At 44.3% G+C, this 26,963-nt stretch overlaps 1 protein-coding gene across 11 annotated transcripts in view; it reads left to right on the top strand.

Moving 5' to 3' along the window:
• PHACTR1 (phosphatase and actin regulator 1) overlaps window positions 1-26,963 on the top strand; it is a 426,275-nt gene that overhangs the window by 191,611 nt on the left and 207,701 nt on the right. The window contains exon 1 of one of the 11 annotated variants that reach the window (XM_039525221.1): window positions 20,574-20,796. The exons of 8 other annotated variants lie outside the window; for them this stretch is intronic. In XM_039525221.1, coding sequence (XP_039381155.1) covers window positions 20,769-20,796 — 28 coding nt within the window. In that variant the 5' untranslated portion in view covers window positions 20,574-20,768. Of the gene's footprint in view, window positions 1-20,573; window positions 20,797-21,671; window positions 21,973-23,138; window positions 23,179-26,963 lie in introns of those variants that run through there. 2 more of the 11 variants (XM_039525225.1, XM_039525226.1) reach the window with 2 other exon arrangements.

Here is a 26,963-nt window from a genome sequence, read left to right on the forward strand (position 1 = left end):
ATGTGGATCTCTGAGTCTCTGCAAAGAGCAAACAACCTTTTCCCACCACCGAGTTTAACCATGCACCACATGGGGAAACTGAGGCACACATAGACTTCATACAAAATATTACAGGCAATTCCCACTCTGTCACAGCTATGTCACCCAGGGTGTGAAAATTCCACACCCCTGAGGGACATAGCTATGTCAGCGTAACCCCTGATGTAGACAGCGCTAGGTCGATGGAAGCACTCTTCCATCGACCTAGCTACCACCTCTCGGGGAAGTAGATTCACTACAGCGACAGGAGAGCCCTTCCCATCACTGTAGTGAGTGTCTACACTGAAGTGCTACAGCAGCAGCTGCAGTGCTGCAGCTGTGCCACTGCAGCAGTTTGAGTGTAGATATACCCTAGAACTGAGAAGGTAGTTTGGTCCTGTTGCCAAAATTATAACCCCTCCGCAGAGACAGTTATATTACCACAGTTCCTAAGAACCCTAGTGATGGACCAGAACCCCACTATCACTAAATTATATTACAGTGGTGCCTAGAGGCATCTAGTCGGGACACTTTAGGCATTGTACAAACAAAACCAAGTCCCTGCCTCCAGAGAGCTCACAGGCTAGGATTTTGACAAGATACAAACTGGTGGCTAACCAGACAAACCAGGGATGCTAACAGCTATCTACTAGGAGGTGAACTGAGACCAGAAACTCATTTCACACAGGATACCAAACAACTATCCAAAGCTAACAACTTTGGATCATTACAATCCTTGATTGTATTTGAACCACTGCTCTAGAGGTGAAAAGCACCATATCTATTTACCAATTCCAGAAGCTGGAAGTACTCTTTTTATCTGACTGGCTTTATACTGCAGATATCAAATTCACACCCTTTGATTGTATGTGGATATCAGGCTGTGTTATGTATATTAGACAGAAGCTTGTTCGAAATGCGATAAACTTTGGCATTCAGCACTGCATGCATTTGGTTTCTTTTGGTCAAAAGCATAGTTTTTGGAAACGTGGGTGCTGACTTTTGGTTTTGCTGGTAGGTGCCCCATCCTGGCTCCACCCACTTCCCCAAGGCCCCGCCGTTACTCTGCCCCACTCCACCTCTTCCTGCCCCCTCTCCTTAGGTCCTCTCCCCTGAACATCTCCTGCCCACTGCTTACTCCTTTCTTCCCCCTCTTGCCTTAACGGCGAGGTGTGTTTGGTGGGGCGGGGGGGCTCAGCCTCCCCCCAAAACTGGCAATTTTCAGCATATTTATACACTGATTTCATATTCTAGTTATTGAATGTGTGTCTATCATTGGCATCTTAACAATATAATCATTATTAAAATAGTAATGAAATATATCATTACATTGTCATGAATTACAGTATATTAAAATCATTACACTCAGCTACAAGCTGTCTTCACTAACATCCCAGTTTAAAGACATGTTCGCTCTGGGCTTCACACCTGCTTAGGGCTTGTTTGGGAGCCGAGGACCACTGATGGCTGTGGGAAGAAGATGGATGGGAGGGACAAGCAGTGGAGAGTCTTTCCCCTCTCTCTTCCTCTTTCTTCTCTCCCTGCCTCTTTCCCTTTCTCTTGTTTCTTCTCTAAGTCCTTGCTCCCCTTCCTGATGTTTCCCCCTTCTTGCTTCCCTCCCATGTCCCTTTTCCCATCTCTCTCTCTCTCTGCTCCCCACCTCCTAGTGGCTCTGTCTAGTGCCTGCTCCCACCCACACATTCAAAGTGGCAGAGGAAGTTCCCCTTCCCCGGGAGGAAAGGGTTGCCTAGTGGTTAAGGCACAGGCCTGAGGCTCAGCTGTTCTGGGTTGGATTCTCTGCTCTGCCACAGACTCCCTGCTTAGCCTTGGGAAAGTCACTTCACCTCTGTGTGCCCCAGATCCTACCTGCTAAATGGGGCTAATCCTGACCCTGCCTCCTAGGCTAAATCCAGTCATGGCTGTGTGATGATGGGGGAAATGGAGATACCAAGGTGGGTAGATTTGGGCAGAATTTCTCCACAGCCTGAGAGTGAGAGCCAGCTCCGTTCAAGGGGGACGGGGGAGAGAGGGGCTCAGGCCAGCTCCGCACGGAGTGGGGTTGGGGCTTCAGCCTTGCAGCTTCTGCCACTAGGATGGTTGGGGCCCCCGAGCTGGGGGCTTCAGCCCCACATCTTCTGCCAGGATCCGGGGCATCTCCTCTCGCCCACACCCAGTGCAGCTCCTGACGGGGTCCGGGGCTTCTCCTCCCCCTAATCCACCACTGCACCCACCCCCTGCACTAGCCCTAGCCTAGCTGGGCTCCCTTGGGTCACCTGATGCCTGCTCGGGGGAGGTGACTGTGTCTGCCCGGCAGAGCTGGCAGTGCAGCCAGAGCTGGTCCCATGGCCGGGAATCGCTCCAGCCCCTCGGGAGTGGCGTGATCAGCCAGGTCAGGACCTGCCCTGGCCGGGGTCCCTCAAGACGCACTTGCCTGGAGCGGCCCAGCCAAGCCCTCTGCACTGTCTCCTCTTCCACCTGGCTGAGACTGGCCAGGCTTCTGCATCAGTCCCAGGCGGCTCAGCTCCGGGAAAACAGGTGGGTCCCCACAGATGGTGGGAAGCAGAGACTGCCCAGAGCTGGAGGTGGACTGGGGTCCAGCCAGGGGGCTGAGAGGAGCAGGGGGTTGGGCCAGGGGGCAGAGAGGAGCTCTCGGTCAGCTAGCCGAGAGGAGCCGAGTGGTGGGTGGGGGAGCCAGCGGGGTCTTGGGGCGCAGTGCAAGTGGAGCAGGCCGGGGCCCCTTTTGAGCATGGGCCTGGCTCCATGGAGCCACTGTAAACTCAGCACCGCCCATGCTCAAAAGAGATTCACTCAGCCCCTGCCGGAGCAGGGAGGCACAGAACAGTTGATCTGAGCCTGCCCACCAAACAGCTGATCGCAGCTGCACGCAGGCTACCCATATGAAACCGCTCATCTGCAGAGGCACCCGCAAAACAGTTCATCTCTGGCCGCCAACAGCTGGTCATCCCAGTGCGTGCTGAGCACCCCCTTTTTTTTTTCCATGGGTGCTCCAGCCCCAGAGCACCCACAGAGTCAGTGCCTATGTTTGGAAATAATTTTTCACTTTTAGTAAACAAAAACCTGATCTTCAGTCTGAAGAAGGCCCGTCTTAAGGTAACAGAAGCAAACAAAAATCTTTAGTTTTACTTTTCAAGCCAAAATCCTATTTTATTCTTGGAAGCTAAACTCTTTAATTTGTATTTGGGAAATAATGTAATCTGTAGGTCATACTTGGCTACTTTCCAAATAAAAAATTCTGAACAGTTTGAGGAGAAGATACAGCAAAGTATTGAGCTGAATTGCCTAGGTGTGGGAGAGCTGGGGGTGACATTCAGATAGGGGCTTTTGTGTAGACAGAAATATCATTTAGACCAGGGGCTCTCAAACTGGGAGTTGTGACCCCTTAGGGGGTTGCGAGGTTATTACATGGGGGGTCGCAAGCTGTCCGCCTTCACCGCAAACCACGCTTCACCCCCAGCATTTATAATAGTGTTAAATATTTTTAAAAGTGTTTTTAATTTATAAGGGGGGGGGTCTCACTTAAAGGTTTGCTGTGTGAAATGGGTCACCAATACAGAAGGCTCAACCACTGATTTAGATGCCTTTGTACAGACAGTAAATCCAGTTGCTGTTTTTAAGTCTTTGAGACCTCTCTGTCACTTTGGACTGGTTATGGCCACTTCTGTATCTGAGCTTTCCTGCTTAGAGGCTGCTTTTCCAGAAAGACAAAATATGTGTTAATAGAATCATTGCACTGCTCACCTTCCCATTGCTGCTTGCATTGTTCATTATGTCCAGATTCATGCTCAGTTGAAATAAATGCACCATTTTGATGTTAACTATGTGACTCTAAATTCCATAGCTTCAGTTTAAGATAAAAACAAACAAACAAACCTAGGATGAAATAGTTTGTTCTGTTTTAGGCCTAAAAATAGCTAGTGATTTTGGATGCCCACTTGGAGATACCTTTATAGGGGCCTGATTTTCAAAAAGTGCCAAGCACCCACCCTTTGAAAATCAGGCACTTTAAACGTGTCTCAAATCAGGCACCCAAAATCACTAGTCAGCCTTGAAAATATAGGCCTTAAAGTTTACTCCATTGACTTATTATTTTAAATAGCCTCTCTTTGACCCTTCAAGGGAAGGGGAAGTAAACACAACCTAATGGCATTCTGTTAGGAAAGCAAAATTATTTTGAAGTGTATATCCAATTACATGTTCTGTTCAAGGGTAACTTTCAGCATGTCAAAATCTCAGAGCTTAAATGTGGTAGTGGAATAAGAAACCTTGCCCAACTCAGGCTAAAAGTGAATGCAACAAAATGTTATGTTCACAGCAGCGTGTGACATACTTTCCTTTTTTTAAAATGTATTTATAACCCATGAGTGCCTCAGTAAGCACAAGGCATCTGTCAGTGCTTCCCACCATCTCTTTATGTTGTGTGGGTGTCTTTGTTTGGTTAAGAACACACGAACTGTGCCCTTGCTGTGCTCACAGCATCTGTATGTTATAATTGCCAGCTCACTGGAGAAGACACCTAACAGCTAATGTTGAAGAGTGATAGAGTACCTCTGGAGAATAGAAGGTTCAGTTCTGCACTAAGGTTGGCATTTATGGATAGCAGGAGTCTAGTGAGAGTGGCTTTTACTGGGGTGCCAGGTGCAGGTGTAACGCCGACAGACCCCGGTCGTTGGTGGGTGGGATCAAACCGGACACTTCTGGAGCTTAGTGTATGAGCCTCTACTGCAGGGGTGGGCAAACTATGACCTGGGGGCTGCATCCGGCCCTCAAGTTCCTGCCGGGGAGCAGGGTCTAGGGCTTACCCTACTCCGCTTATGCCATGGCTCCGCACAGCTCCCGGAAGTAGCGGCATGTCCCCCCCTCCGGCTCCTATGTGTAGAGGCAGCCAGGGGGCTCCGCACGCTACTCCTGCCCTAAGTGCCACCCCCACAGCTCCCATTGGCCGGGTACCAAGGCTGATGGGAGCTGCAGGGGCAGCGCCTGTGGATGGGGCAGCACGCAGAGCCGCCTTGCTGCACCTCCGCATAGGAGCCAGAGGGGAGACATGCCGCTACTTCTGGGAGCTGCTTGAGGTAAGCGCCATCCGGAGCCTGTGCCCCTGACCCCCTCCAGTGACCCAACCCCCTGTCCCAGCCCTGATCCCTCTCCCACCCTACAAACGCCTTGGTCCCACCCTCCTGCACCCCAGAGCCTGCCCTCCCAGCTGGAGCCCTCATTCCCCCACTTGCTCCCCAACTCCCTCCCCAGACCAGAGCCCCCTCCTACACCCTGAACTCCTCATTTCTGGCCCCACCTCAGAGCCTGCACCCCCAGCCGGAGCCCTCACCCCCTTCCACACCCCAACACCCAATTTCGTAAGCATTCATGGCCCGCCATACAATTTCCATACCCAGATGTGGCCCTCGGGCCAAAAAGTTTGCCCACCCACTGGCTGTTAGCTAAGGCTGTAGAGCAGACTCATTTTCTCTCTCTCTAAATGGTCTCAGTGCCACTAGATGGGACAGAACACCACACCCAGGAGGTGTGTGGGTTACACAGGCTTCCAAAGGGGCTTTGTTTCATCCCGTTCACCCAGGCCAGGGATTAGAAGAGTTAGGGAGCTCTCTTCTCCAGAAGGTGGTGATAGCTTGCCATTAGTAAGTCCAGTTTGGGGCTATGGGGCAGAAAGAGTCAATCCTATTGCTTTCACCCACCCTTTCCTAATATAGTCCATCCCTTTCTATATATTGATTTAAGATTCTTGCATTCTCTGTAAGAATGAGTCAGAGGCCGCCTCCTCTGAGTCTGCAACTACCCATAGAGTGGAGTACAAATAATGCATGTTCCCAGCACCTAGAGCAGGGGTGGGAAAACTTTTTGGCCCGAGGGCCACATTGGGGTTGCAAAACTGTATGGAGGGCCAGGTAGGGAAGGCTGTGCCTCCCCAAACAGCCTGGCCCCCACCCCCATCCAACCCCTCCCACTTCCCGCCCCCTGACTGCCCCCCTCAGGGCCCCTGCCCCCTGACTGCCCCCACCCCAACCACCTCCGGGACCCCACCCCCTATCCAACCCACCTGTTCCCAGTCCCCTGACTGCTCTGACCCCTATCCACACCCCTGCCCCTTGACAGGCCCCCAGGACCCCATGCCTATCCAACCCCCCCAGTCCCCTGACCACCCCCCAGAACCTCCGCTCCCTGTCCCCTGACTTCCCCTTGGGATCCCCTGCCCCTTATCCAACCCCCCAGCCCCTTTACCATGCAGCTCAGAGCAGCATGTCTGGCAGCCACGCCACCCCGCCGGAGCCAGACACACTGGTGCCGTTCTGCTTGGCAGGAGCGCGCAACCCCACCGCCCAGAGTGCTGCCCACGCGGCGGCATGGCTGCAGGGGAGGAGGGACAGTGCGGGAGGGGCGGGGGGCTAGCCTCCCCAGCTGGGAGCTCAAGGGCTGGGCAGGACAGTCCCGCAGGCCGTAGTTTGCCCACCTCTGATCTAGAGGGTGAGGGTAGCACCTCTGTGACACACCTAGACCCTGACAGCCTCAAGAAGGAGTGATCCTCAGATACAAAGGAGACTTACTTGCATTGCTGCATGTTTATCAAAAGCAATACAATTTCTGATAACAGTTGTGTTGATGGCTGTGAAAGAGTTCCAATAACATAAGCCTCTGAATCTTTCAGTGAAGCTCCTGGCTGCCAAAAGAGTAGAGAAAACTAAGGATTGGCCTTATTGAAACCAATGGGAGTATTGTTGTTGGCTTAAGTATGGCTCTAAGAGTCTAGGCCCATTTCTTGAATATGAATGTACATTCTGTCAATGTATAATTAAATCTAGACTCTAGAGTACTGGTGAGATCATAATTAACCACAAAAGTTTGAGGAACCAGAATCTGTTACTCTCATAGCTCTGATAATGAGTTATCAGTTTAACATTATCACTCTATATACGAACATACTGTACTCCATATATGTAAACTCTACCGTGATTGAGTGGCTGCAGCAAATCATAGGCATTAAACTGTTTAAAAAAAAAAATCAGCAATCCTTAGCTGGCTTCTCTTTCCTCTGTCCACCCACCTTGTCTTTTCTTTTGTTATGGAGAGGTTTAACACAGCTTAATGGCATTAACAAGAGCCATCAAAAAAGCAAAAGAAAGTATGAGGAAAAATAAACTGAAGTGAGGTGAAGAGGAGGACTATAGCTTCAGGCTTCCTGTGGGCCCTTGGTTGAGTCCCTTATGATACATCTTCACTGCAGAATTAACGTAGGGCCATGTCTATGCTACAAAGTTTTGCCAACAAAAATTTTGTTGGCTTACAGGTGCCAATGTTGCTATGTCACTATAGTATATGCAGGCTTGACTGCTTTGTTGGTGCTGCACGTCCTCCCCATTAGAAGCTGTCGGCAGAAGACCTGGTGCTCTGTCTCAAATGGCATCCCAGTGTCCCAAATGCCACCATCTGGTGCAATGCCTCGCAGTGCATTATGGGATATCACTGCACCCAGGGAATGATGGGAGCAGAAGTCAAGTTCTCACACATCCCTTACTTCCATCTCATAATGTTTATTCCATCCCATAATTTGTGTGACTTTTTACAATTCTCACAGTTCATTGTGCTGCTTTTTCATTCTCTCTGCCAGGTCTCTGGCAGAATCATCAACACAGCACAGCTAAGCTGAGTTCTGGTGTCTGTTTTAGGGATAAGATGTATGATTCTCCTATATTTGCAAAACATCAGCAACTACTGCTTCCACAGCAGTAGGTAACTGCAACCCTTGTTGTTCAGTGGGCAATTAGTTCATGATTGAAAAATCCATGTGGGGGGGCAGCTATCATGTAGGTGTGCAAGACCTACATGTAGGTGTGCAAGCCATTAAGTGTCTCTTTCTGCACAAGACTGTTACTCTCGGCAATGTGCAGCGAATAGTTGAGGGCTTTGAAGCAATGGGCTTCCTGAACTGCTGTGGGACAATAGATAAGACACCCCACCCCAGATTGTTACTGAGTATATAAACAGAAAGGAGTACTTTTCCATGATTATGCAAGTGCTGATGGATCATCATGGACATTTGACTGGCATTAACGTTGGGTGGTCTGACAAGGTGCTTGATACTTGTGTTTTGAGGAACACAGGGCCTTTCTAAAAGCTCTATCCAGGGACATTCTTCCCAGACTGGCACATTGGCATTGGTGGAGTCAAAATGCCGATAGTGATTCTGGGGAACTTGGCCTACCATTTGCATCAATGGCTCATGGTCCCATACACTGGGCACCTAGACAGCACTGAGGAGAGATTTAACGATAGTCTGAGCAGATACATGATGACTGTTGAATGTGCATTTGGTAGCAATGTCTCATGGCTAGGCTGGATCTTAGGCTATGGCTATACTAGAGACCTTACAGCAGCACAGCTGCATTGATGCAGGTGCACCAGTGTAAGCTCTTGAATGTAGCTGCTCTAAGCTGCTGTGAAAGCTGTCCCATTGGCTTAACTACTCCATCCCCCGCAAGTGACAGTAGCTATGTCGGTGGGAGAAGCTCTCCCATTGATATAGTTCTGACCACACTGGCACTTTTGTTGGTGTAACTTTTATGTCACTCAGGGGGTGGTTTATTCACTCCCCTGAGTGTCGTAAGTTATGCCGACAGAAGCTTCAGTGAGGTAAATATTCCTGACGTTTTTGCTGCATGCTGTGTCTTGCATAATATTTTTGAAACAAAGGGGGAATTACTACAAAAGGGTGGAGGGGTGAATTGGAAAGACTGTCTGCTGACTTACAAGAGTCAGACGCCAGGTCAATTACAAAAGTCCATCGAGGAGCTGTGTGGTTGAGAGAGGCCTTAGCAGATCTCTTTAATATGTGCCATAGTATTGCCGTGTGATGCTTCTGTGTACTACTTTGTGTAGTTGGCTTGGATGAGGAATTTACATGATTTATAAACTGTTATGAATTTGGGAGACTGGCATTTCTGTTTGGTGATACCCAATAACATACAGTCTTTTTAAAAAAACATAAATTTATTGGGTGCAAATACACAATGAACAACTGTACTGACAATGGTAAACTCTGAAGGCATCAACACTTACCAAACCTTTATTACACGTATTAAAAAAGCAAAGTGCCAGGTGCTTGCTGACTGAACCTGAAGTAATCCTAGATCATTGCATGAATAATCATAGTTCTCCTTGGTTTCCACTGCCATGATAAGGGATAGAGTAGGCAATACTCAAACAAGGTGCCAGGAGGAATGTAGGTTCCTGTGTACGTTGAATTATCCAGGGAGTGTGAAAGCTGCTGTGGAGGAGTTCTTTGAGCATTTTGCTCCATATTATTCTGCAACACCTGTATTTGCTGCTTGAGCAGAGTTATGATGTCCTGGTGCACTTGTCAGTGCATCTCTTGGTCTCTCTGACTTTCCTCTTGGTCCGTCGTCTTTTCCTCACACATGCATTTCTTCCAGTCCTAGTCCTTCTGTTTGGTCTCTATCACGTGGTCCCTCCAATCTCTATTCTCCTGGTCAGCAGCACCTGAAGACTGGAAAAGCTCTGAAAACGTCTTCTCTCGTCTGCTTCTTTCTTCTTCTGATCTGGGTCAGTCTTTCATTGGGTGGGGAGGGAGCCCCTGGCAGAGGCAGCTGATAAAGATAGACATTGTTAGATTTACAGTGGTAGCAGAAATGAAAAGTCTCACAACTCCCCTAAAATTTTCCCATAAAGCTCCTCATAAAAATATACAAAGGGTCAGACTTGTTTCAGGACACTCTGCAGCACCAGGCATAGTGAGTAGCGAGGGGGGTCCTGTGATAAGCCCAGAGCTGTAAGTTGCTGGGAGCCACTGGAGGCCCCAGGATATGAGTGTAGGGACAGTGCAGCAAATACGGTGAAAATTGTTGCAGGCAGGGGTGATTATGGCTGAAGGTGACAAAGGCCCAGAGAAGGCAGCTGCTCTAGATGGCTCAAGATCATCCTGGCCTGTATGCTGCCATGCCGTTTATAGTAACGGTGTCTGTAGAACTCATCGCGGAGGACTGTGGGAAAGGTTTGTATTGGGGCAGACAAAACAAGGCTGTATTTCCTAGAAAAGTCCGGGAAAGGATCAAAGAGTATTTCCTAGAAAATTTCATCCAGATTATTCCACAGGACAAAAAGGGCATCCATGTACAGACAAAATACTCCCCAGGGGAAGAAGCACTGCCTAGCACCACAAGCCAAAGAAAAGTGATCGCCCTGAGTCAAGAACTCTGCATCTAACTCGTTCCTGTCCAAGCATGGCATGAGTGATTTGTTTTGAATTGGAGAAATTGGGCTGCCAAACCAAAGCACTGTTTGTATGTGTCTCTTGTATATGTTTACTCTTAAAAATCAGGTAATCAGTCTGGACAGTCACTGATGATTGCTTGCAAGGGATATTTTTCATATCTTCTTTGCTTTATTTTTATGCTCAGGTATCAGTGCCAATATCTTTCTCTTTGATTGTAAAGAACTGATTTTCCAATACTACGTATGTTTAATTATAGCTGAAATTCTATCTTGATGCCAAAAGATGCTGGCTACAAAGTGATTTTAGTAGTAGATGAGTTGTGCTACCTCAAGTTTTAGCCTACATCCCCAACAGGCCAGCCAGCTCAAGTTACAAGCACCACCACATTTGAATTAAGGGCTTTTGTGTTTGGACAGGACTCCAGTTGGGGCAATATGTGGAGTTATAACTTAAGTTAACTTTGCAGTGAAGACAAACTCTGAATCTCTCTGCCTCAGTTCCCCATCAGCAAAATGGGATAATGGCATATCCCTATCCCACAGGGGAGAGTGTTGTAAGGATAAATGCATTAAAAACTGAGGTTTTTAGGTGAGGTGTTCAGATATTCTGGTAATAGGGGCCACCTCAGAGATCTAGATAGGAGGACAATGACAGGAGGTTTTCTTATTTTTTTGTAATTAAAAAAAAAAAATAGGGCCAAAGTCTGCTCTCATGGTAAATCTAGAATAATTCCATTGATTTCAACATGGATGTTCTCTGAATTTACAGCTAAATAGGTGAAAGCAGAATTTTGGCCTTCCCCACCCAGAAAAGCCATAGTAAATAGGAGCATCCTGCCCCCCCACCCCAAAAAAATAGGTCACTAATTAGGTGTTCACAGAACTCACAAATTAAACATTTGAAATCAAAAGCTAGAATCAGCCACAGCTAGGAGCATCAAGCTCTTTAGGGCCACCCCAAACTGTATTGTTAAAAATAGGAGTACAGTTGTTTTAAAGTCATATTTCAATTTATTTTTATTTTTTTTGTGAAAAGAGCAAGGAAGTGTGGGTTGTGTGTTTTGGCTGCTCACTTGAAGGCATCATTTATATTCTAGATGGGAGAGGGATAAATTTTCAGCCTGGTGAGGCCCAGTTTTCCTTATGTTAGCACAACTTGCACCCCAGGGGAAATTGACCTTCTAACAATGTGCCATGTAGTGCACATACTTACCCAGAGGAGCTAGGAATTACTCATGGTTTTAGTAACAGTGAGCTGTAAAAGTAGGCATGAGAGTGACACAGAATTGCACTGCATACACTGCCTTTGTTTCAGCTAGTCTGGTGCAGAAGGCACTGCTTGTTGTTTGGATTTTTAAAGTCTTCCATCATGTGATACTTTTTCCCTATTAAATCTAGTGGAAAGTCCTTGCTATGCATGGTTATGTTTACAGTAATTGAACCAAGCTTGAAAGCTGCGAGCATTTGGCTGTTGTTAATGCACATGAAAAATTATTCTTTTTTTTTTTTTTCCCCACACAAAAAACATCTTTTTTTGGTGGGCTTTCATTTCTGGCCTGCTAACTTTCACTTATCCTGAATAACACTCAGTCCAGTCGGGAGGAAGAGGGACTAAGACATTTCAAACCTCAATAACTCTGTTTTCTTAGGGAAATACTAGGCAATCGGTATATTCCTTTTTCAGATGTAATACATTGAGGTTCCTACAAAGCTGTGAAAAACTTAGGTCTGTGCAATAGCACAGGAACCCCTATGTCACAGGATTCATCATCTTCTAGAATCCTTTCCTATGTACTATGAAGAGTTTTTACAGAGTATGGGTCAGATTTATAAAATATGGGAAGCCTCCTTTACCCTGCTGTCTCTACAGTGTTTGCATACACAGCCTGCTGCAGCTGACACACACAATGTCCTTATTTTTAAATGGTTGGAAGATTATCCCTATCCCTAACACAGCTGCATACAGGACTGGGATAGTATGGTTTCCCCAACTCCACTGTATGTGGCCACTTTAGGGTTACACAGATCTTGGGCCTGGTTCCTGTGTGGAATACAAGGGCTGTGTAGCCACTGCTCCCCATGACGGGGTGGGCTCCGAGTGAGCAGTAATGGCACTGTCCAGCAGATCTGGCTGGACTCACAGGAGGAAACAAGCTATGCCCTTTCAGGGCTGCAGGAAATTACTCTCCCTGACAAACACACTCCCAGTGCAAGACAAGTACCCTGTGTCAGCCGGTCTCAGTTAGTCGTGGGGCAGTGCACTTGTCCGCTGCCCCTTACTTCGGGCTGTGGCTGAATGCCACAAAGTAGTTTATTGAATGTAATAATTATAAAACAGCTTTAAAAGGAAGGATGGTCTTGCGGTTAAAAGCCCTGGGTTAGAGCTCAGGAGATGTGAATTCAGTTCCTAGTCCCGCCATAGACTTCCTGTGTGACCTTGTTCAGGTCATCTAATCTCTCTGAACCTCAATTCCCTATCTGTAAAACGGTGGTGATAATACTTCAGTTTCTTTCTTGTCTATTCATACTGTAAGCTCTCTGGGACAGGGACTGTCTCCTACTATGTTTGTTTGTTTGTTTGTTTTTACAGTGTCAAGCACAACTGAGCCCTGATCTCAGTTGGGGCCCTTAGGGAAAAATACGGTTACTGCTAATAATAGAAGATTGTCTCCAATGGCTACATATTTATGTATACAGGTATTCTGTAGTTATAAATATTATACACGCTTCATTTTTGAGTATTTTAAAAGATTATCACAGCATCACTGAGGTAGATCAGTCTCACACTGGCTAGGCATATGTGCTGCTTAAGGACCGGATCCTGTCATCCCTAATCTCATGAAAAGCAGCTTTCTCTATGAGTTGTCCTACTGATTCACATGGAGTTTTCCAGAATAATGTACTGTTCACCATGACTATAGGTAGCAAAATATGGCCTTAAATGACTATCATTAGCACATGAAAATCTTTCCTTTCGATTGGTTCATTCTGCCACTCTTACTCTCACTATTTACTACCTTCTTCACATGAGTAGTCCCACTGAAGTCCGCAGGACTATACACATGAGGAAGGTATTAGTAAGGACAGCAAAACCTGTGGTGTGTATGTGAGATAAATTTGTGGACAAAGATTATCACTTTTGCATGTGAATGCGACTCCACTGACTTCAGTGGTGATCAGAACCTATAACATATTACAAGGACGCAGATAGAGGGTGGAGTTGCACTTGCTTACACCAGCAGTGAATTTAGTTTTTTGGCTCTAAATCTAAAAAAAAAAACAACCAGCATTTACCTGTAAACCAAATAATATTGATGTTCCTGAGATAATTTTTTTCATAATGTTAAAACTGGAGACGTTGTTGTTGTTGTTTTGTTTTTTAAATCCACTGTCAAATTGCTCCTAAATAATACCCTTTATTTTGAATGATTGATGACGGGAATCCTGCTCACACAACCATAAATATGACATTTCGAATCACGTTTTGTTTTCATTTGTGAAGAATGAAATGATTTTCAGATTTTGATACAATTTATCATTGGAAGCGGGAGAGAGAGAGAGCACGCTACAGTACATAGGTTCAGGGCAGAGCTCCTTCAACTGCTAGTGTATTAACTTGTCTTATTAAAATCCTGCATGGTTTATTGGTGTAGCTGTATGTCAAAATGAAAGCAAATATTAGGCCATATCTGCAAATTGAGCACAGAACCTGAGTTAAATGCACTGTGTGCTAAGGAGAATGCATTAAGAAGGGGTGGGGCTGAGGGACAGGACCTTCATCCCTGGATACCCTGCATGTAGGGCCATAACTATCATTGGGCCGGACACAGGATCTAACCGCAGGATAATGGGAGGCAGTGGCATCTGGTGAGATTTTTCAAAAGCATCTAAGGGCGTTAGGTAGTGAGACATAGTAGAAACATGTTCCCCAAGTATCAGTCCACAAAGACTTAATCCAAACCCAGACCTGTCACATGGGTGATGAAGATGGGGGGATATAAAAACAGAGGGTAAGTGGTAGCGGTGGGGCTTTCTTAGGGGGTGGACGTGCTGTCTCCTAGATGCAAAGTCTATGGCAACTGGAACCCACTGTTCCGAGTGCTTTGTTTCAGTTTGGAATCCTTTTGTTTATAAATCAGTAAAAGAAGGCCCTGGGGAAAAGGACTGCAACTCTGATCGAGTGTTGTTTATCTTCCACAGCTGTCAGCTGGTGGTTCTGCCTACCAGCTACAGCTCCCATTGGCTTTCACTGGCAATTAGGAGTGAAATCCTGGTCGCACTAGAGTTGGTGGGAGTTTTGCCATTGATACTGAGGCCAGGATTTCACCTTAGGTGCCTAATTTCCTTAGCAGTTTTTGCCTACTGTAGCCCACTGCTACTGCCCCTCCCCCCACCCCCAACAGGCTTTGGCCATGTGGACCTGTACTGTTCTTGGACTCCTGGGCTATGTCCAAGTGCATCCATTCCCTCCTCCGTGTTTCAGTGGCGAGACCTCGGTAAGGGCTGGGCAGTGCACAAAAGGCTTCCTGACTGGTTCTCAGTTCTTCCACTGCATTTCAGAGCCTTACCTGGCCCCATAAGGACCACTCAAGATTTTCTTCTCTACCATTAGCATTCTGTTTATATTTCTGTTACAGAAAATTTTTTTTCTGATTTACAGGTACACTATAGATCGTGTATCCTCAATGTTTTTTACAGTAATCTCAGATGGCATTTTGTATTTGTTTAGACCTTCCAAAGGAACAAGTTATATAAAAAAAAAAGAATGTCCATTGTCTGTTTTATTTTATTTGAATTATAGATCAATTTCTATTGTATTAATCCCAACATAGTTTGTTTCATGACATATTGGTCCCTGACCTTCCAGCCTTAGAATAATTTTAACAGCTAAAATGAGTGATTCCTAATGTAATTTATACTTTCCCTATTTCAGGTTCTCATACATTTAGCTGGCTGGATTGTAAAATGCTTTCTTTGAAAACTGCAGTTGTGCAACTATATTCGTAGCTTCACCCACCCTCCTCTCACTTTGAGGAATGCAGAATAAATAGTTCAGTGATGCTTGCATGTATTTGCATGCAATTGAACACGTCACAAGCGTTTAGCTCCATGCACAGTAATTGGGGCAATGACTTGCATGTGCAATTCTTAGCTTTATTAGGATGAGGCGAAGCCGCTCAGGTAACAAAAGAGTCAGTACATGATAGGGTGCTATCCCTTAAGAAGCAGTGAGAACTGGAGATGAACCAAGGGGACCAATCCGAGGATTGTACCTGACCTCTACGAAACTGTGAACCTTCTCTAGACTATAAAATAAGAGTGTTACCAGAGGGAAATCAGCCCAGGGCAGGATCTGGTGTAGGAAAGGCCTGGAAGAGATGCAATGAGGCAGTGGCTCTCAACCTTTCCAAACTACTTTCAGGAGTCTGATTTGTCTTGTGTTACTCCCAAGTTTCACCTCACTTAAAAATTGCTTGCTTACAAAATCAGACATAAAAATACAAAGGTGTCTCAGCACACTATTACTAAAAAAATACTTACTTTCTCCTTTTACATTTTGGTGTATAGTATACAGAGCAGTATAAACAAGTCATTGTCTGTATGAAATTTTAGTTTGTACTGACTTGGCTACTGCTTTTTATGTAGTCTGATGTAAAACTAGGAAAAATATCAAGTTGAATTGATGTACCCCCTGGAAGATCTCTGCATACGCCCAGGGTTACACATACTGCTGGTTGAGAGCCACTGCAATAAGGGAACCCATTTTGAGGTATGGACTGTGCCAGGTTTTCTTTTTATTATTTGTTTCTTGTGGTGAATAAACTGGCCTCATATGCTGTGAGTCATTGACCCTGCCTCTCTCTCACTCAGACTAAAAATGTTTGCCCCTAGGATTTGCCAGGGCCGAGAGAGGAAAAATTGAAATACTGCAAGAAAGGTTGCTTGTCTGCTGTTTTGGCAGTGCTAGCAATCTTCTAAGAAAGGCTTTTCTCTGAAGATTTCAAGTCTGATTTGTCTAGAAAATGGGTTTGGATAAAGCTCAAATTAAACATCTAAACTTTTGGACGCTTATCTGCATTGCTTTGAACTTCTGGCCTTTTTGATATTCACCCCTTACTTAGTTTTAAGTACACTTACAAGTGCCCCCGTATGCACTATGCTGATGCTATCTTAGATATTTATTGAGCATGAAAATGGCATATGAGGAGAGGAAGTCTTCTCTGTTGTTGTTACTATTTGTATGTCAGGAATGCCTAGAGGCCTCAGTTGATTTCAGTGCCCCATTGTACTAGGTGCTGTATGACATATGCATAGTAAGAGACAGTCCCTGTCAAGAAATTCTTAGGGTACGTCTACACTAGGGGATTATTCCGAATTTGCATAAACCGGTTTTGTAAAACAGAATTTATAAAATCAGGTGTATCCCATATTGAGATCCCAGTGCCTGATGGGGCAAAAATCATTGGTTCTGGGTAAATGTGGCAGATGCCATAGCATGGCAATCATGGAGCTTGTTTCGATTCAGCAGCGCTACACAGAAGCATGCTTTTGCTTTTGCATGACAGCAGAGATGGTTACTAGCCATATTGCACCATCCAAACCCTTCCATAAATTGGAACTGAGGATGATCATGGCTACCAGTCCTTTTGTACCATTTGCTGCGGGAATGACTCCTGAGTCAATCCATCTAAAAATAGAATCAGTGCTGCCTAATATAGGCAAGTGTACTAGAGAACCACCGTATCATAGAACCAGAGAGCACAGCTGCTCTGTGTCAGAGCCTGCAGAAATTATGATCTGTATGCTATTCACAGGGGTGCTCCTGTAACAACCCCACCTGTTGATTCTGTTCTTCCCACTTGTGTGATGAATTAATAAAGAATGCAGGAATAAGACACACTGACTTGTTAGTGAGAAATGAGTGGAAAGGCAGCTCCAGCTGCTATGATAGTCCAGACAGGACATTAAGCAGTGTGTAGGAGAGAAGCCCAGCATCCACTGCTAGTCCAGGGCAACTGAATCTTTCTTTACACATGAAGGGTAGGGGCTGATGGAGCTCAGCCCCTATTGCTATGATGAGGATGGTTACCAGCCATATTGCACCATCCATCCACCAGAAAAAAGTCCTTTTGTACCATCAGCTGAGGCTGATGATGAGGATGGATTTCCCATCAGCCACCCATGGGGGGGGGCAAGGATGTTGGTGTTGAGTGCTGCACTATCGCGTCTATCTGCAGCATTCAGTACAGATAGGGTGACATGTAAAAGAGTCAGGACACTGTGTTTGACCCTAGAAGCATTTGGAGCTCAGCCAAGAATGCAAATACAGGTTGCAGGAACTGTGGGATAGCTTCAGTCCTCCAGTCCATGAGCATCCATTTGATTCTCGCTGAGTCCCTGCTATGGCGTCTGTCTGGAGATTTTTAAAAAGGATTCTGAATTTCATCTTGCGGTCACTGGTGCACTGTAGGCCTTAGTCTAAAGAGAGAAGTCAGAGAAAGGAAGTATTACTATCCCTATGTTACAGCTGAGAATGGAGGCACAGAAAAATGAAGTGACTTATCCAAAACCACACACACAGCCTGTGGAAGAATCAGGCATTGAACTCTGCTCTTTAGAATCTCAGTTCAATGTCTTAAACACAAAACCATCCCTCCTCCAAGTCTTATGCTCTAAATCTCTCTCTCTAGTCTAACATTTGTAAGATAGTAAAACATTATTATTGTAGATTTTAACAGTTGCAAAATTGCACATTATAGCAGTCAAATAGCACTTATCTGGCATCCCTATAGAAGTCAGCTTCATGCTCCAATGGAGTTTTCCAGTTGATATGACACAATCAACGTAATGAATGCTAGGGCATCATATTGGAGGAGGAGCTAGCAACAGGAGAAGGGATGGAGGTTGTAGGATTTAAGAATTTCTTTTAAAAACTGTTTTAAACTAATAATAGACCTGATCAAATGGGAATTGAAGGAGCTCAGGACCTGGCAGGCTCAAGGCCACTGTGCTGAATGCCCCTCTTAGCCATAACTATTCAGCACACAGCTATCTCTGAGAAGATTTTGTAAAATGAATTTCAGGAATGGAATCCATACAATTTTATATACAAATAGTCTGTCTTTTATGCCTACTCCAGTTTGAATAACACTCTTTGAAAAGCCAAGTGACCATCCTTGAACCTGCTTACACCAATTCTGCACCGTACCTTTATATTTTTATATATTGAATGTTTAATGTCAAATGTAAACCTCCTGGAATGACACCAACACCTATGAAAATGAGAAAGCAGGGTAAGCTATGAATGAATTTCAGAACTCACTGACTAAGAGCCCAGTCCTAGAATGCCTATTTAGACAAAACTCCTATGAAATCAGTGGGAGTGCTGCTTGAATTAGGATTTCAGTGTCAGGCCCTGGGAAGCTATTTTGTGTGGGAGGAAAGAGGAAAAGGGAGGAAGCTGCAAGCAAATAGGGCAGTTAGTGAAGGAACAACTGCGGGAGTTAGTGTTGTGAAATGTCATTTGCTCCGTCTTATAATTAAAGGGAATCTTAAAGAAATGAAGTGAAAACTGCAGCACAGGAAAAAAAAATCCTAGATTTATAATGCTCCAGATGTTTTGCTCAGAATAAGCTTCATTGACCTGAAATATTAAAGTGTGCCAGAATGCTCACTGGAGCATAGTTAATGACTCTGGTAGGGTTTGTTTCAGGATGTTTGGTTTCAATTTCAATATATTTTGCATTGTGAGCACAATGATCTGCAAAGAACATTTAAAGCTATATTGTATTTTAAACCTACATATACTGAGTCTTGAAAGAGTGCCTTTTCCTTTTGATTTTTAAAAAAAAAAGTCATTCAAAAATGTGCGTATCCACTTGTTTCCTGAAATGTTATTCTTGTAGGACTTGCTTTATCAAAAATCATTGTTCGGACATATGCGTTTAAAGGGTCATTTAATTTTTTAAGTGGTATATCTAGACCGTCTTCCTCATGATTTAAAAAACGCTGTACTGCTTCCCTCAGATCTGATCCAAAGGCAGCCTCAATCACATCCGCTTGATCAACATAAAATGACCCAAACATGGAGCATTTTTTTTCTTTTTTTTTCTTTTTTTGATGTGTTTGAAGTGGCACCCTGGACTTCAGAACATCACTCATGCAGTAGGAAGATGTATACACCTCTACCTCGATATAATGCTTCTTGGGAGCCAAAAAATCTTACCGCGTTATAGGTGAAATAGTGTTATATTGAACTTGCTTTGATCCACCGGAATGCACAGCCTTGCCCCCCCCGGAGCACTGCTTTACCGCGTTATATCCAAATTCATGTTATATTGGGTGGTGTTATATCGAGGTAGCGGTGTACTTGAAATGTGAAGTAACTGAATACTGTACTTTCCTTAATTGCAAAGCTGAATTTAAAAATCTATACATTTTAACAACTGTCACCACATCGATTGTAGTTACACCAGTGCAATTTCTTGAAGTTAGACAGAGCCAAAGTGTATCTTTCTTCCATCCTGTCTCAGTTCTTTTCTTGTCCACTTGAGTCGCAACCTTTTGTCCTCTCCTTCCTTCTATCTTTCCCATCAGTACAGTTCCTCCTGTTAACCCTCCCACTCTCCATTCTCCACTAACCCTAAATACACTCCTCCTCAGTGTGTGAGCTCTTCCCACGTACACTCCTCTCATTGTTCCAAAGATGTAAAAGGGCAAGAAAGATTCTTACTTTGTTCATTTGATCTTAGGCTCCCTGTACAAGTATATGCTAACCACTCTACATATGGAAGGGCAAAGAAACAGACATGACCCACCCGCACTGATGTATTTAAAATATTGCCCTAACATCAACTTCATAAATATATAGGTCCAATAGAGTAGTTACAGTAAATCCTCAATAGGAGATTGTTTTTTTTAAAAACAGTGGGCCATATTCTCTCCTGCAAGGTATGTTTGGTGCAGGAGAGAGGAGGGGGCTGTCAGGGAACTGGCTGCTGCTCCCTAATTCTCAAGCTGCTCCAGCCCTGGTCCTGGCCCTGATGTAAGTTAGAGCAGCCTTTAGGCTGCTCTAATTTACAACAACTGGCTGTGGTCCTGAGAGAGCCCTAGCCAGCTGAGAATTGTTATAGGGGAGCTCAGCTATGCTACACAGCTTTTTATATCCCCTCCCTCCCACACCACTACACCTTTGGTAAAGATGGAGGGCTGCCTTGGGTGGCCTCTTCTGAAGAATTGCCCAATGAGTGGGTATAATGTCACCTTCTTCCCTTGATGCAGGCAGCATTAAGGTTCTGGCTGCTTACCTGCTCCTTCCCTTGGTGGTTGCATCAGGTCTCACCAGCTAACCTCTGTTCTCCTGCTCACCAGGGGACCTGGTGAGAACTGGAAGGGAGCAACTGAAATGTGCTGCAGCTGCCATTTGAAAGAAGCTGCTTAAAGCCAATTGCTATTTATTGTTTATTATCTATACTGCAGTAGTGTCCAAGATGTGCTGGGCACTTTCCAAACACAGAGGTAAGTACAGTACAGTTATACACAGAAAGGATGGCCTTGTAATTAAGGCACTCCTGAGAACTGATTCAAATTCTAGCTGTGCTAGAGACACCTTGTTTGGCCTTGGGCAAGTTACTTAATCTCTCTCTCTGCCACCATTTTCCATCTATAAGTGGAGATGATAGTACTTCTTTTCTCCTGCTCTCTCTGTCTTGTCTGTTTAAATTATAAGCCTTTCAGATCTCTCACTGTGTTTGAATAGCACCTAATACAAAGAGGCCCCAAGTACAGTTAGGGCCTCTAGGCATTACTGTGATCCAAATAATTATTGATGATTCTAAGAAGACCTTGCCTCAAAGAGCTTACACTGGAAACAAGACTGAGACCATCAAACTCCTTTCACATGGGCTGCTGAAATCTATCAGGCAGCATCAGCTTTCAGTCCGGACTGACCTCGCCTGTCTTCGATCTGCGGTTTTAGGGATAAAAGTCTCCTTGTATCCGTGTGAAACCCATCAGCCAACCATCCTCTACCTCTTATTGCTAACTTCAGTAGTGCCTAAACACCAGGGCAACTACTCACAATAGCTGCTGCTTCTTTTCCTGCTCTTGTTCCTACTTGATCACCCTCTTCCTTTCTAGCTCTCCTAGGGTGGATGGGTGAGAGTGGTGGAACCATCTTTTCCCCTCTCACAGGTCTCCCAACTTCCATTTTGATGCCTGATTAGCTGAGCTGGCATGAGCTGCTACCAGCCAGTCACTCCCAGATTGGCTCCAATATTCTAAACGGTGACAGCTGGAGATCCCAGCTGGCACCTCCCAGCAGTTTACTAGCCCTGGAGTAGCAGAAGTAGGCTTGTCTGCCTCGCATATACCTCCCACCTCGCCTTACCCTCATTCTCCTCCTCAGACCCTCTGAAGGCTGCCACTGAATTATATTCCTGTGCTGCTGTCAAGTGGGTGATGCCTCCGCTGGGCATCCCCCACACAGCTGGGTCAGCCCCATCACCTGTGATTATCACCGTGCCTCAGGCCCTTTGCCGCCTGTTGACCCAGCAGACAATGGTGTGGTGGAGGTCCCTTCACAGGGAATGGAGTCAGCCTGGAAGAATTGGCATGAATGATGAAGGACTCTAAGGTGGAACAGACACATCACTGAAATTCAGGATATCCCTAAGAACCTAGGAGCGTTGAGAGGTACGGCCAGGTGGGAGGGGAACCATGGTAGTGACCTGAATGCCTAGGGCTTGATTATGGCTCTTATTACACAGGAAAAGGGTTGTTTGTAACTCCCACTGTTGCAGCCCTCTAGCTTCTTATCGATCCCTAGCAGGTTCTGGGGAGGGAACTTTACATTCTGGGAGCACAGGTATCCACATTATGGCTGTGTTTCCTCAGGAGTGACAACAGGGAAGAGGCTTCCTGCACCTGCTCCCGTGGTAGTGCATTAGTGCTGTGGAAGTAATAATTTGGTTCTTAGCTGCCTTTAGTTGTTGACACAGAGTGGTGTCTGAGTTAGATCAAGGTGTTGTTTATTCATAGGCTGCTATACCCGTGATGAGTAATCAATAATATTACTTTTAGTTTGCCTATGAAGAAACAACAACAACAGCATCTTCTGCACAAAAGAAGTGTTTACTACAGAGCAAACAACTTGAAGCACTGTGAAGGCTACATTTTCCCCCTGATGTTTGCACAAAACTCCCATTGAACACAGCCCTCAAACAATGACAGTGTTCTACATATTGATGCAAAGAAATATTTTTTTTTTGCCTTGTACTGTGAATTTCATAGCCCTGGTAAATTTTCAGGCCTGATCCTGCAGAATGACTGAAGGCCCCCTCGCTGTCATTGGAAATTGGGAGTGTTCTGCATCTTGCAGGATGCACTAGTACATTGTAAGATCAGGTCCTTGGGTCCTGAAGCTTGAATGTTTTCAGCTCAGAGGATTATTATGCTAGAGAAAACTTGAAAGAAAAGATCATTAGGACAAAAAGTCCATCCCTATGTTTATGTACAGAGAATTGCCCAATACTGCCCTGATCTCAGCTGGGGCCTGTTGACACTATGGTAATACAAACCAAGAGTAATTTAAAAAAAAAAAAAAAAGGCAGTGTGTAATGCCAGGATTTTTCTGCACTCCCACTACTCTGGTTGAAAATGTATGTTTTACTGAGGACTTTCTTCTGAAAGCTTATGTCCCGGCTTCTTCTGCTTTTTGAACTTTCAGTGACATTGTAAACTTCTGGTTATGTATTACTGCAGTCTGTAGTTGCACAAAAACTGTGATCTCACAAATGGAGTATTATGATTTCACTGCAATGTCATACAGGTGGAGCAACTGGGCTTGTGAGGGAGGAAATTCCTAACTGAAATATCAAGAGATATGATAATTAACAAATAGTAAGAGCAACTGTTACTCTACTCTCCCTCACTAACATCATTATTAATAATTACCACATACTACATGTGAGGATTGCAAAGAGCTTTAAAACATAAGGGGGTAAATTATTTAAAATATGCATGAGAAAGTTGACTACATTTAGGTATGCTTGCTATCTTTTAAAATTTCCTTTCTATATGAAAAGACTCTCTTTCAAACACAACTCGCTCAAACACAACTCTGGATCTCTGGACTTTATAATTATCCAAGGACAGATGTTAAAATGCTTTGCAAATTTTATTTTAAAATACCAGGATTTCAGAAGAACCTGATTATGCAGCTATTTCTTTAGACCCATTAGCTTACTCCAGCTTCTTTTGTTGATTGCTATTCAGGGCTTTAAAAAGGCAAACAATACTTGCTATTTCTTTTGTCAGTGAGCTCGATTGATGGCACGTGTATTGTCTGTTGGTATTATTGAGACTAGCCTAGCTTTGCTAAACTCTGGGACAGTAAGGGAACAATGACATGGGGCTGACGCACAGTGAGACTTTTCATATATGCTTTGTGCACCGTACCAATCCACAGTGAAAGCATGAGCAGCCGCTAAGGAGCGGAGAGTCTGACACTGAAAAATGAGTGAGCTGCAATGAGAAGAGGGGGATGGGCAGAGGAGAGGAAGAATCCTTTTCTGTTTTTTTTTTCTTGGAGAAAGTGAAAGGCTCCTCATGCAGATTTCAGTGCTGTTCAGAGGAGCCTGTGTCTGTGCAGAAGGAGAGCAAGATCCAGAAAGACATTAATTATGCTGTCAAAAGCTGCTTGTTTAATTTCAGGCTTTCCATTAAGTAAACTGGAGCTGCATGCTGTCCTAGGAATTTTTGTCCTTTTTTTTTTTTTATTTTAATTGAGAATTTTAGTTCTTATTAAAGTGAGAGGTTGACGTTGTGTGCCTCAGTCAGGCATAATGTGGGCAGATCCTGTGAATGCTTCCGTCTGCAGCTCCTCCAATGTACCCTTAGTCTTTATCACTAGCAGCCCCGAATCCCATATTGTCCATGCCAAATTGCAAGGTGCTCTTTGGCTATGGGGAAACCTCTGAAGTTTGGGAGGATCAGTCAATTTAATTAAACCCTGGATATTTTGAACATCTATTCACAACTTTCCTTCTGCTCCTCCCCTTTCTCTGCTTTCCCTCCCTATCTGATACTTCTTCCTTGCACCTCAAATTCCCTCTTTCTGGCCCCAATACCTCACCTCATCTTTGCTGCTTCTTGTCCTCCCAAACTTTTATCTCAGTCTCTCTCTTCCAACAGATCCCTTTCCTTGAGTGCTCTTCCATCATGGTTCTTTCAAGCCTTGAACTCTCACTGACTGGATGATTTCTTTTCAGGTCCATGTTTTCTGACATCCTCGGGTCCAAGGTTCCTCAAAATGCATCATCCAGCGTAGAGACTGGAAAGGTCCTAAAACACACTGGTTATGGCAGAGTTTGCTAGACAACCTTTGACCAAAGAAGTATTTCAGCACAGGCAGAGGATAGAGGCCAATTAGAAAACAGGGGAAAGAATGTACTCCAATACTACATGAGATAGATCAACTCTGTCAGGTTATGCACTGAAACAGGAGAGATGAATAGCCACATTGTATTTTTCATGATTAGAAAAACAAACTATGAATGATTTTTAAAGAGAGAGAATTTTATGACCATTATTAACATTTGCAATGCCTACTCTTGTTATAGGAAATCCACAGCAGGGAATTCTTTCTATCTTCTGTTTTTCATGCTTCGCCTAAACCCATATTGACAGCGAAAATATATGTGACTATGTAAAACTGAGCCAGCTCAAATGACTTTGTTCTGGGGTAACTCCAGAAAACTTATTTTCTAAATTCCCAACTGCTTGTCTTGAGAGAACCATCTAAGTGAATGCGTTTAATGCACTGTAATATTCCTGGTCTTCAGGTAAAATGTTTTAAACTACTAGCACTTGAGCCACTTATAAAAACAAAAAATCTAGTCTATCCCATTACATTTACTATTATAAGTTATCACTATGGTCTTGTGATCCCGCTAGCCAGTGGAGAACTTTTTAGATAATAGCTATTCATGTATTTGCTTTGTATTAATTCTTTTTTTATTCTGTTTAGCAGGCATGAATCTTATTCTAGTTTACTTTAGGTGTATGACTTTATTAGAGATTTCAGCAGGCTGATCCTCCAAACTTTGTCTATCTGGAAAAGTGGCAATAGATCTATGGATTATCAACAGGGGATCGTATATATATTTTTTCCAGGCAACCATGTTGGCTGATATTGCCAGAAACAAATTTGATTAGCCATGTAGACAGAGTTGTGAGGCCAAATTCTGCTTTGAGCTACCATGTGCAATCTGACTGCCTTCAGAAGAATTGTACTGATGTGAGTGAAAGCAGAATTTTGGTCTATTTTTCTCAAATCTTCTCCCAAAGGAGGTGGTGGAAGATCTTTTTTAAAATGGGCCAGGCAAAACACTAGACAATGTACAGAGCAATTGTGCATTGTAAGGGAGTGGAAATGGATAGTCTGATGGGTCTTTCCATCTATAACTTATATGGCTAAAATTTTTAAAAGTGACTAGTGGTTTTGGGTGTCTCCATTTTAAGTGTCCAGCTTGAGACTTCTTAAAGAGGGCTGACTTCCAGAAAGTGCAGAGCGCCCTCCCTTGTGAATATCAGCCCCTTCAAGGGGCTCAAGTTGAGCACCCAAAAAGTGAGGCAGCAGAAATCACTAGTTACATTTTTGAAAATCTTAGCCTATATTTCTATAAATTCCCTTTTAAAGCATGTGAAAATCCTGAAAGAATAATGTTGTGATACCATTATCTTAAAGAATGATAATTGAGATGTACAACAAACTTATCTTAATATTTGGTTACCCTGCCTACTATAGCTGCTGATGGAAGTTTGATATGGTTATATAGGAGTCATAGGCAATGTGGTTTTTTCCCCTTGATTTTGACATTTGAGGTATTTATATGGGAGTCAGTAGCCGCTGGCAGGTCAGTGGTGAGGAGTGAGTGGATGAGTGAATGAGAAGGTAAACACCTGTACAAATTTTACGGGGAATCTCAGGAGAAGAACACATAGCACTTGCCTTCAAAAGAGGCTATTAGAAAGCAATAACTGCAGGAAAAAAATTAACCAAAGCTATGGACTTGCCATGATTACTTCAATGGAGCTATGCTGATTTATATCTGGTGCCTTGTAGGTCACCCAAAATGAAGACTAGGTTCATATAGGTTGTTTGCAAGCCCTAACCAATCTTTAAACAGGTTTGCTCTGAATTCTGAGTTTGTAACAACACTGGAAACCTGGCAAGTTTCACATCATTTCAGGTTGCAGTGCAATGGTTGCACATTGCTCTAGTAATTATGACTATTCCTTGGTCTGTATTTACTGTGTCATCCTAAAACATATCCTCAAACACATTCAAATTAACATGAATTAAATGAAACAATTGCAAAAAGTAATACTGAAATTCTCCCAGCAGCTCGCACTTGTGCCTTGTTTGCAATACCTGTTGGTCATAGGTAGTTTTACTTACTCATATATTTTTGCTGGCTCAAATATCCATTTCTTGGCAGCAGGGAGGCCAAAAAAACCCTGAAAATGAAGCAATCCTGCATGCGTCCCTCACAGAGTTGGCTGAGTACTTTAGCCTCATGTCTACCGTATGTTCAAGCTATTCATCTGGTCTCTATCCCTTCCTCCTTGCCTCACAGGTCTTGTCTGAGTATTCTGTAGAAGAGTGTAACCTTGTAAAGAAT

This window comes from Mauremys reevesii, linkage group 2 (assembly GCF_016161935.1).
Source record: "Mauremys reevesii isolate NIE-2019 linkage group 2, ASM1616193v1, whole genome shotgun sequence".
NCBI lineage: Eukaryota > Metazoa > Chordata > Testudines > Geoemydidae > Mauremys > Mauremys reevesii.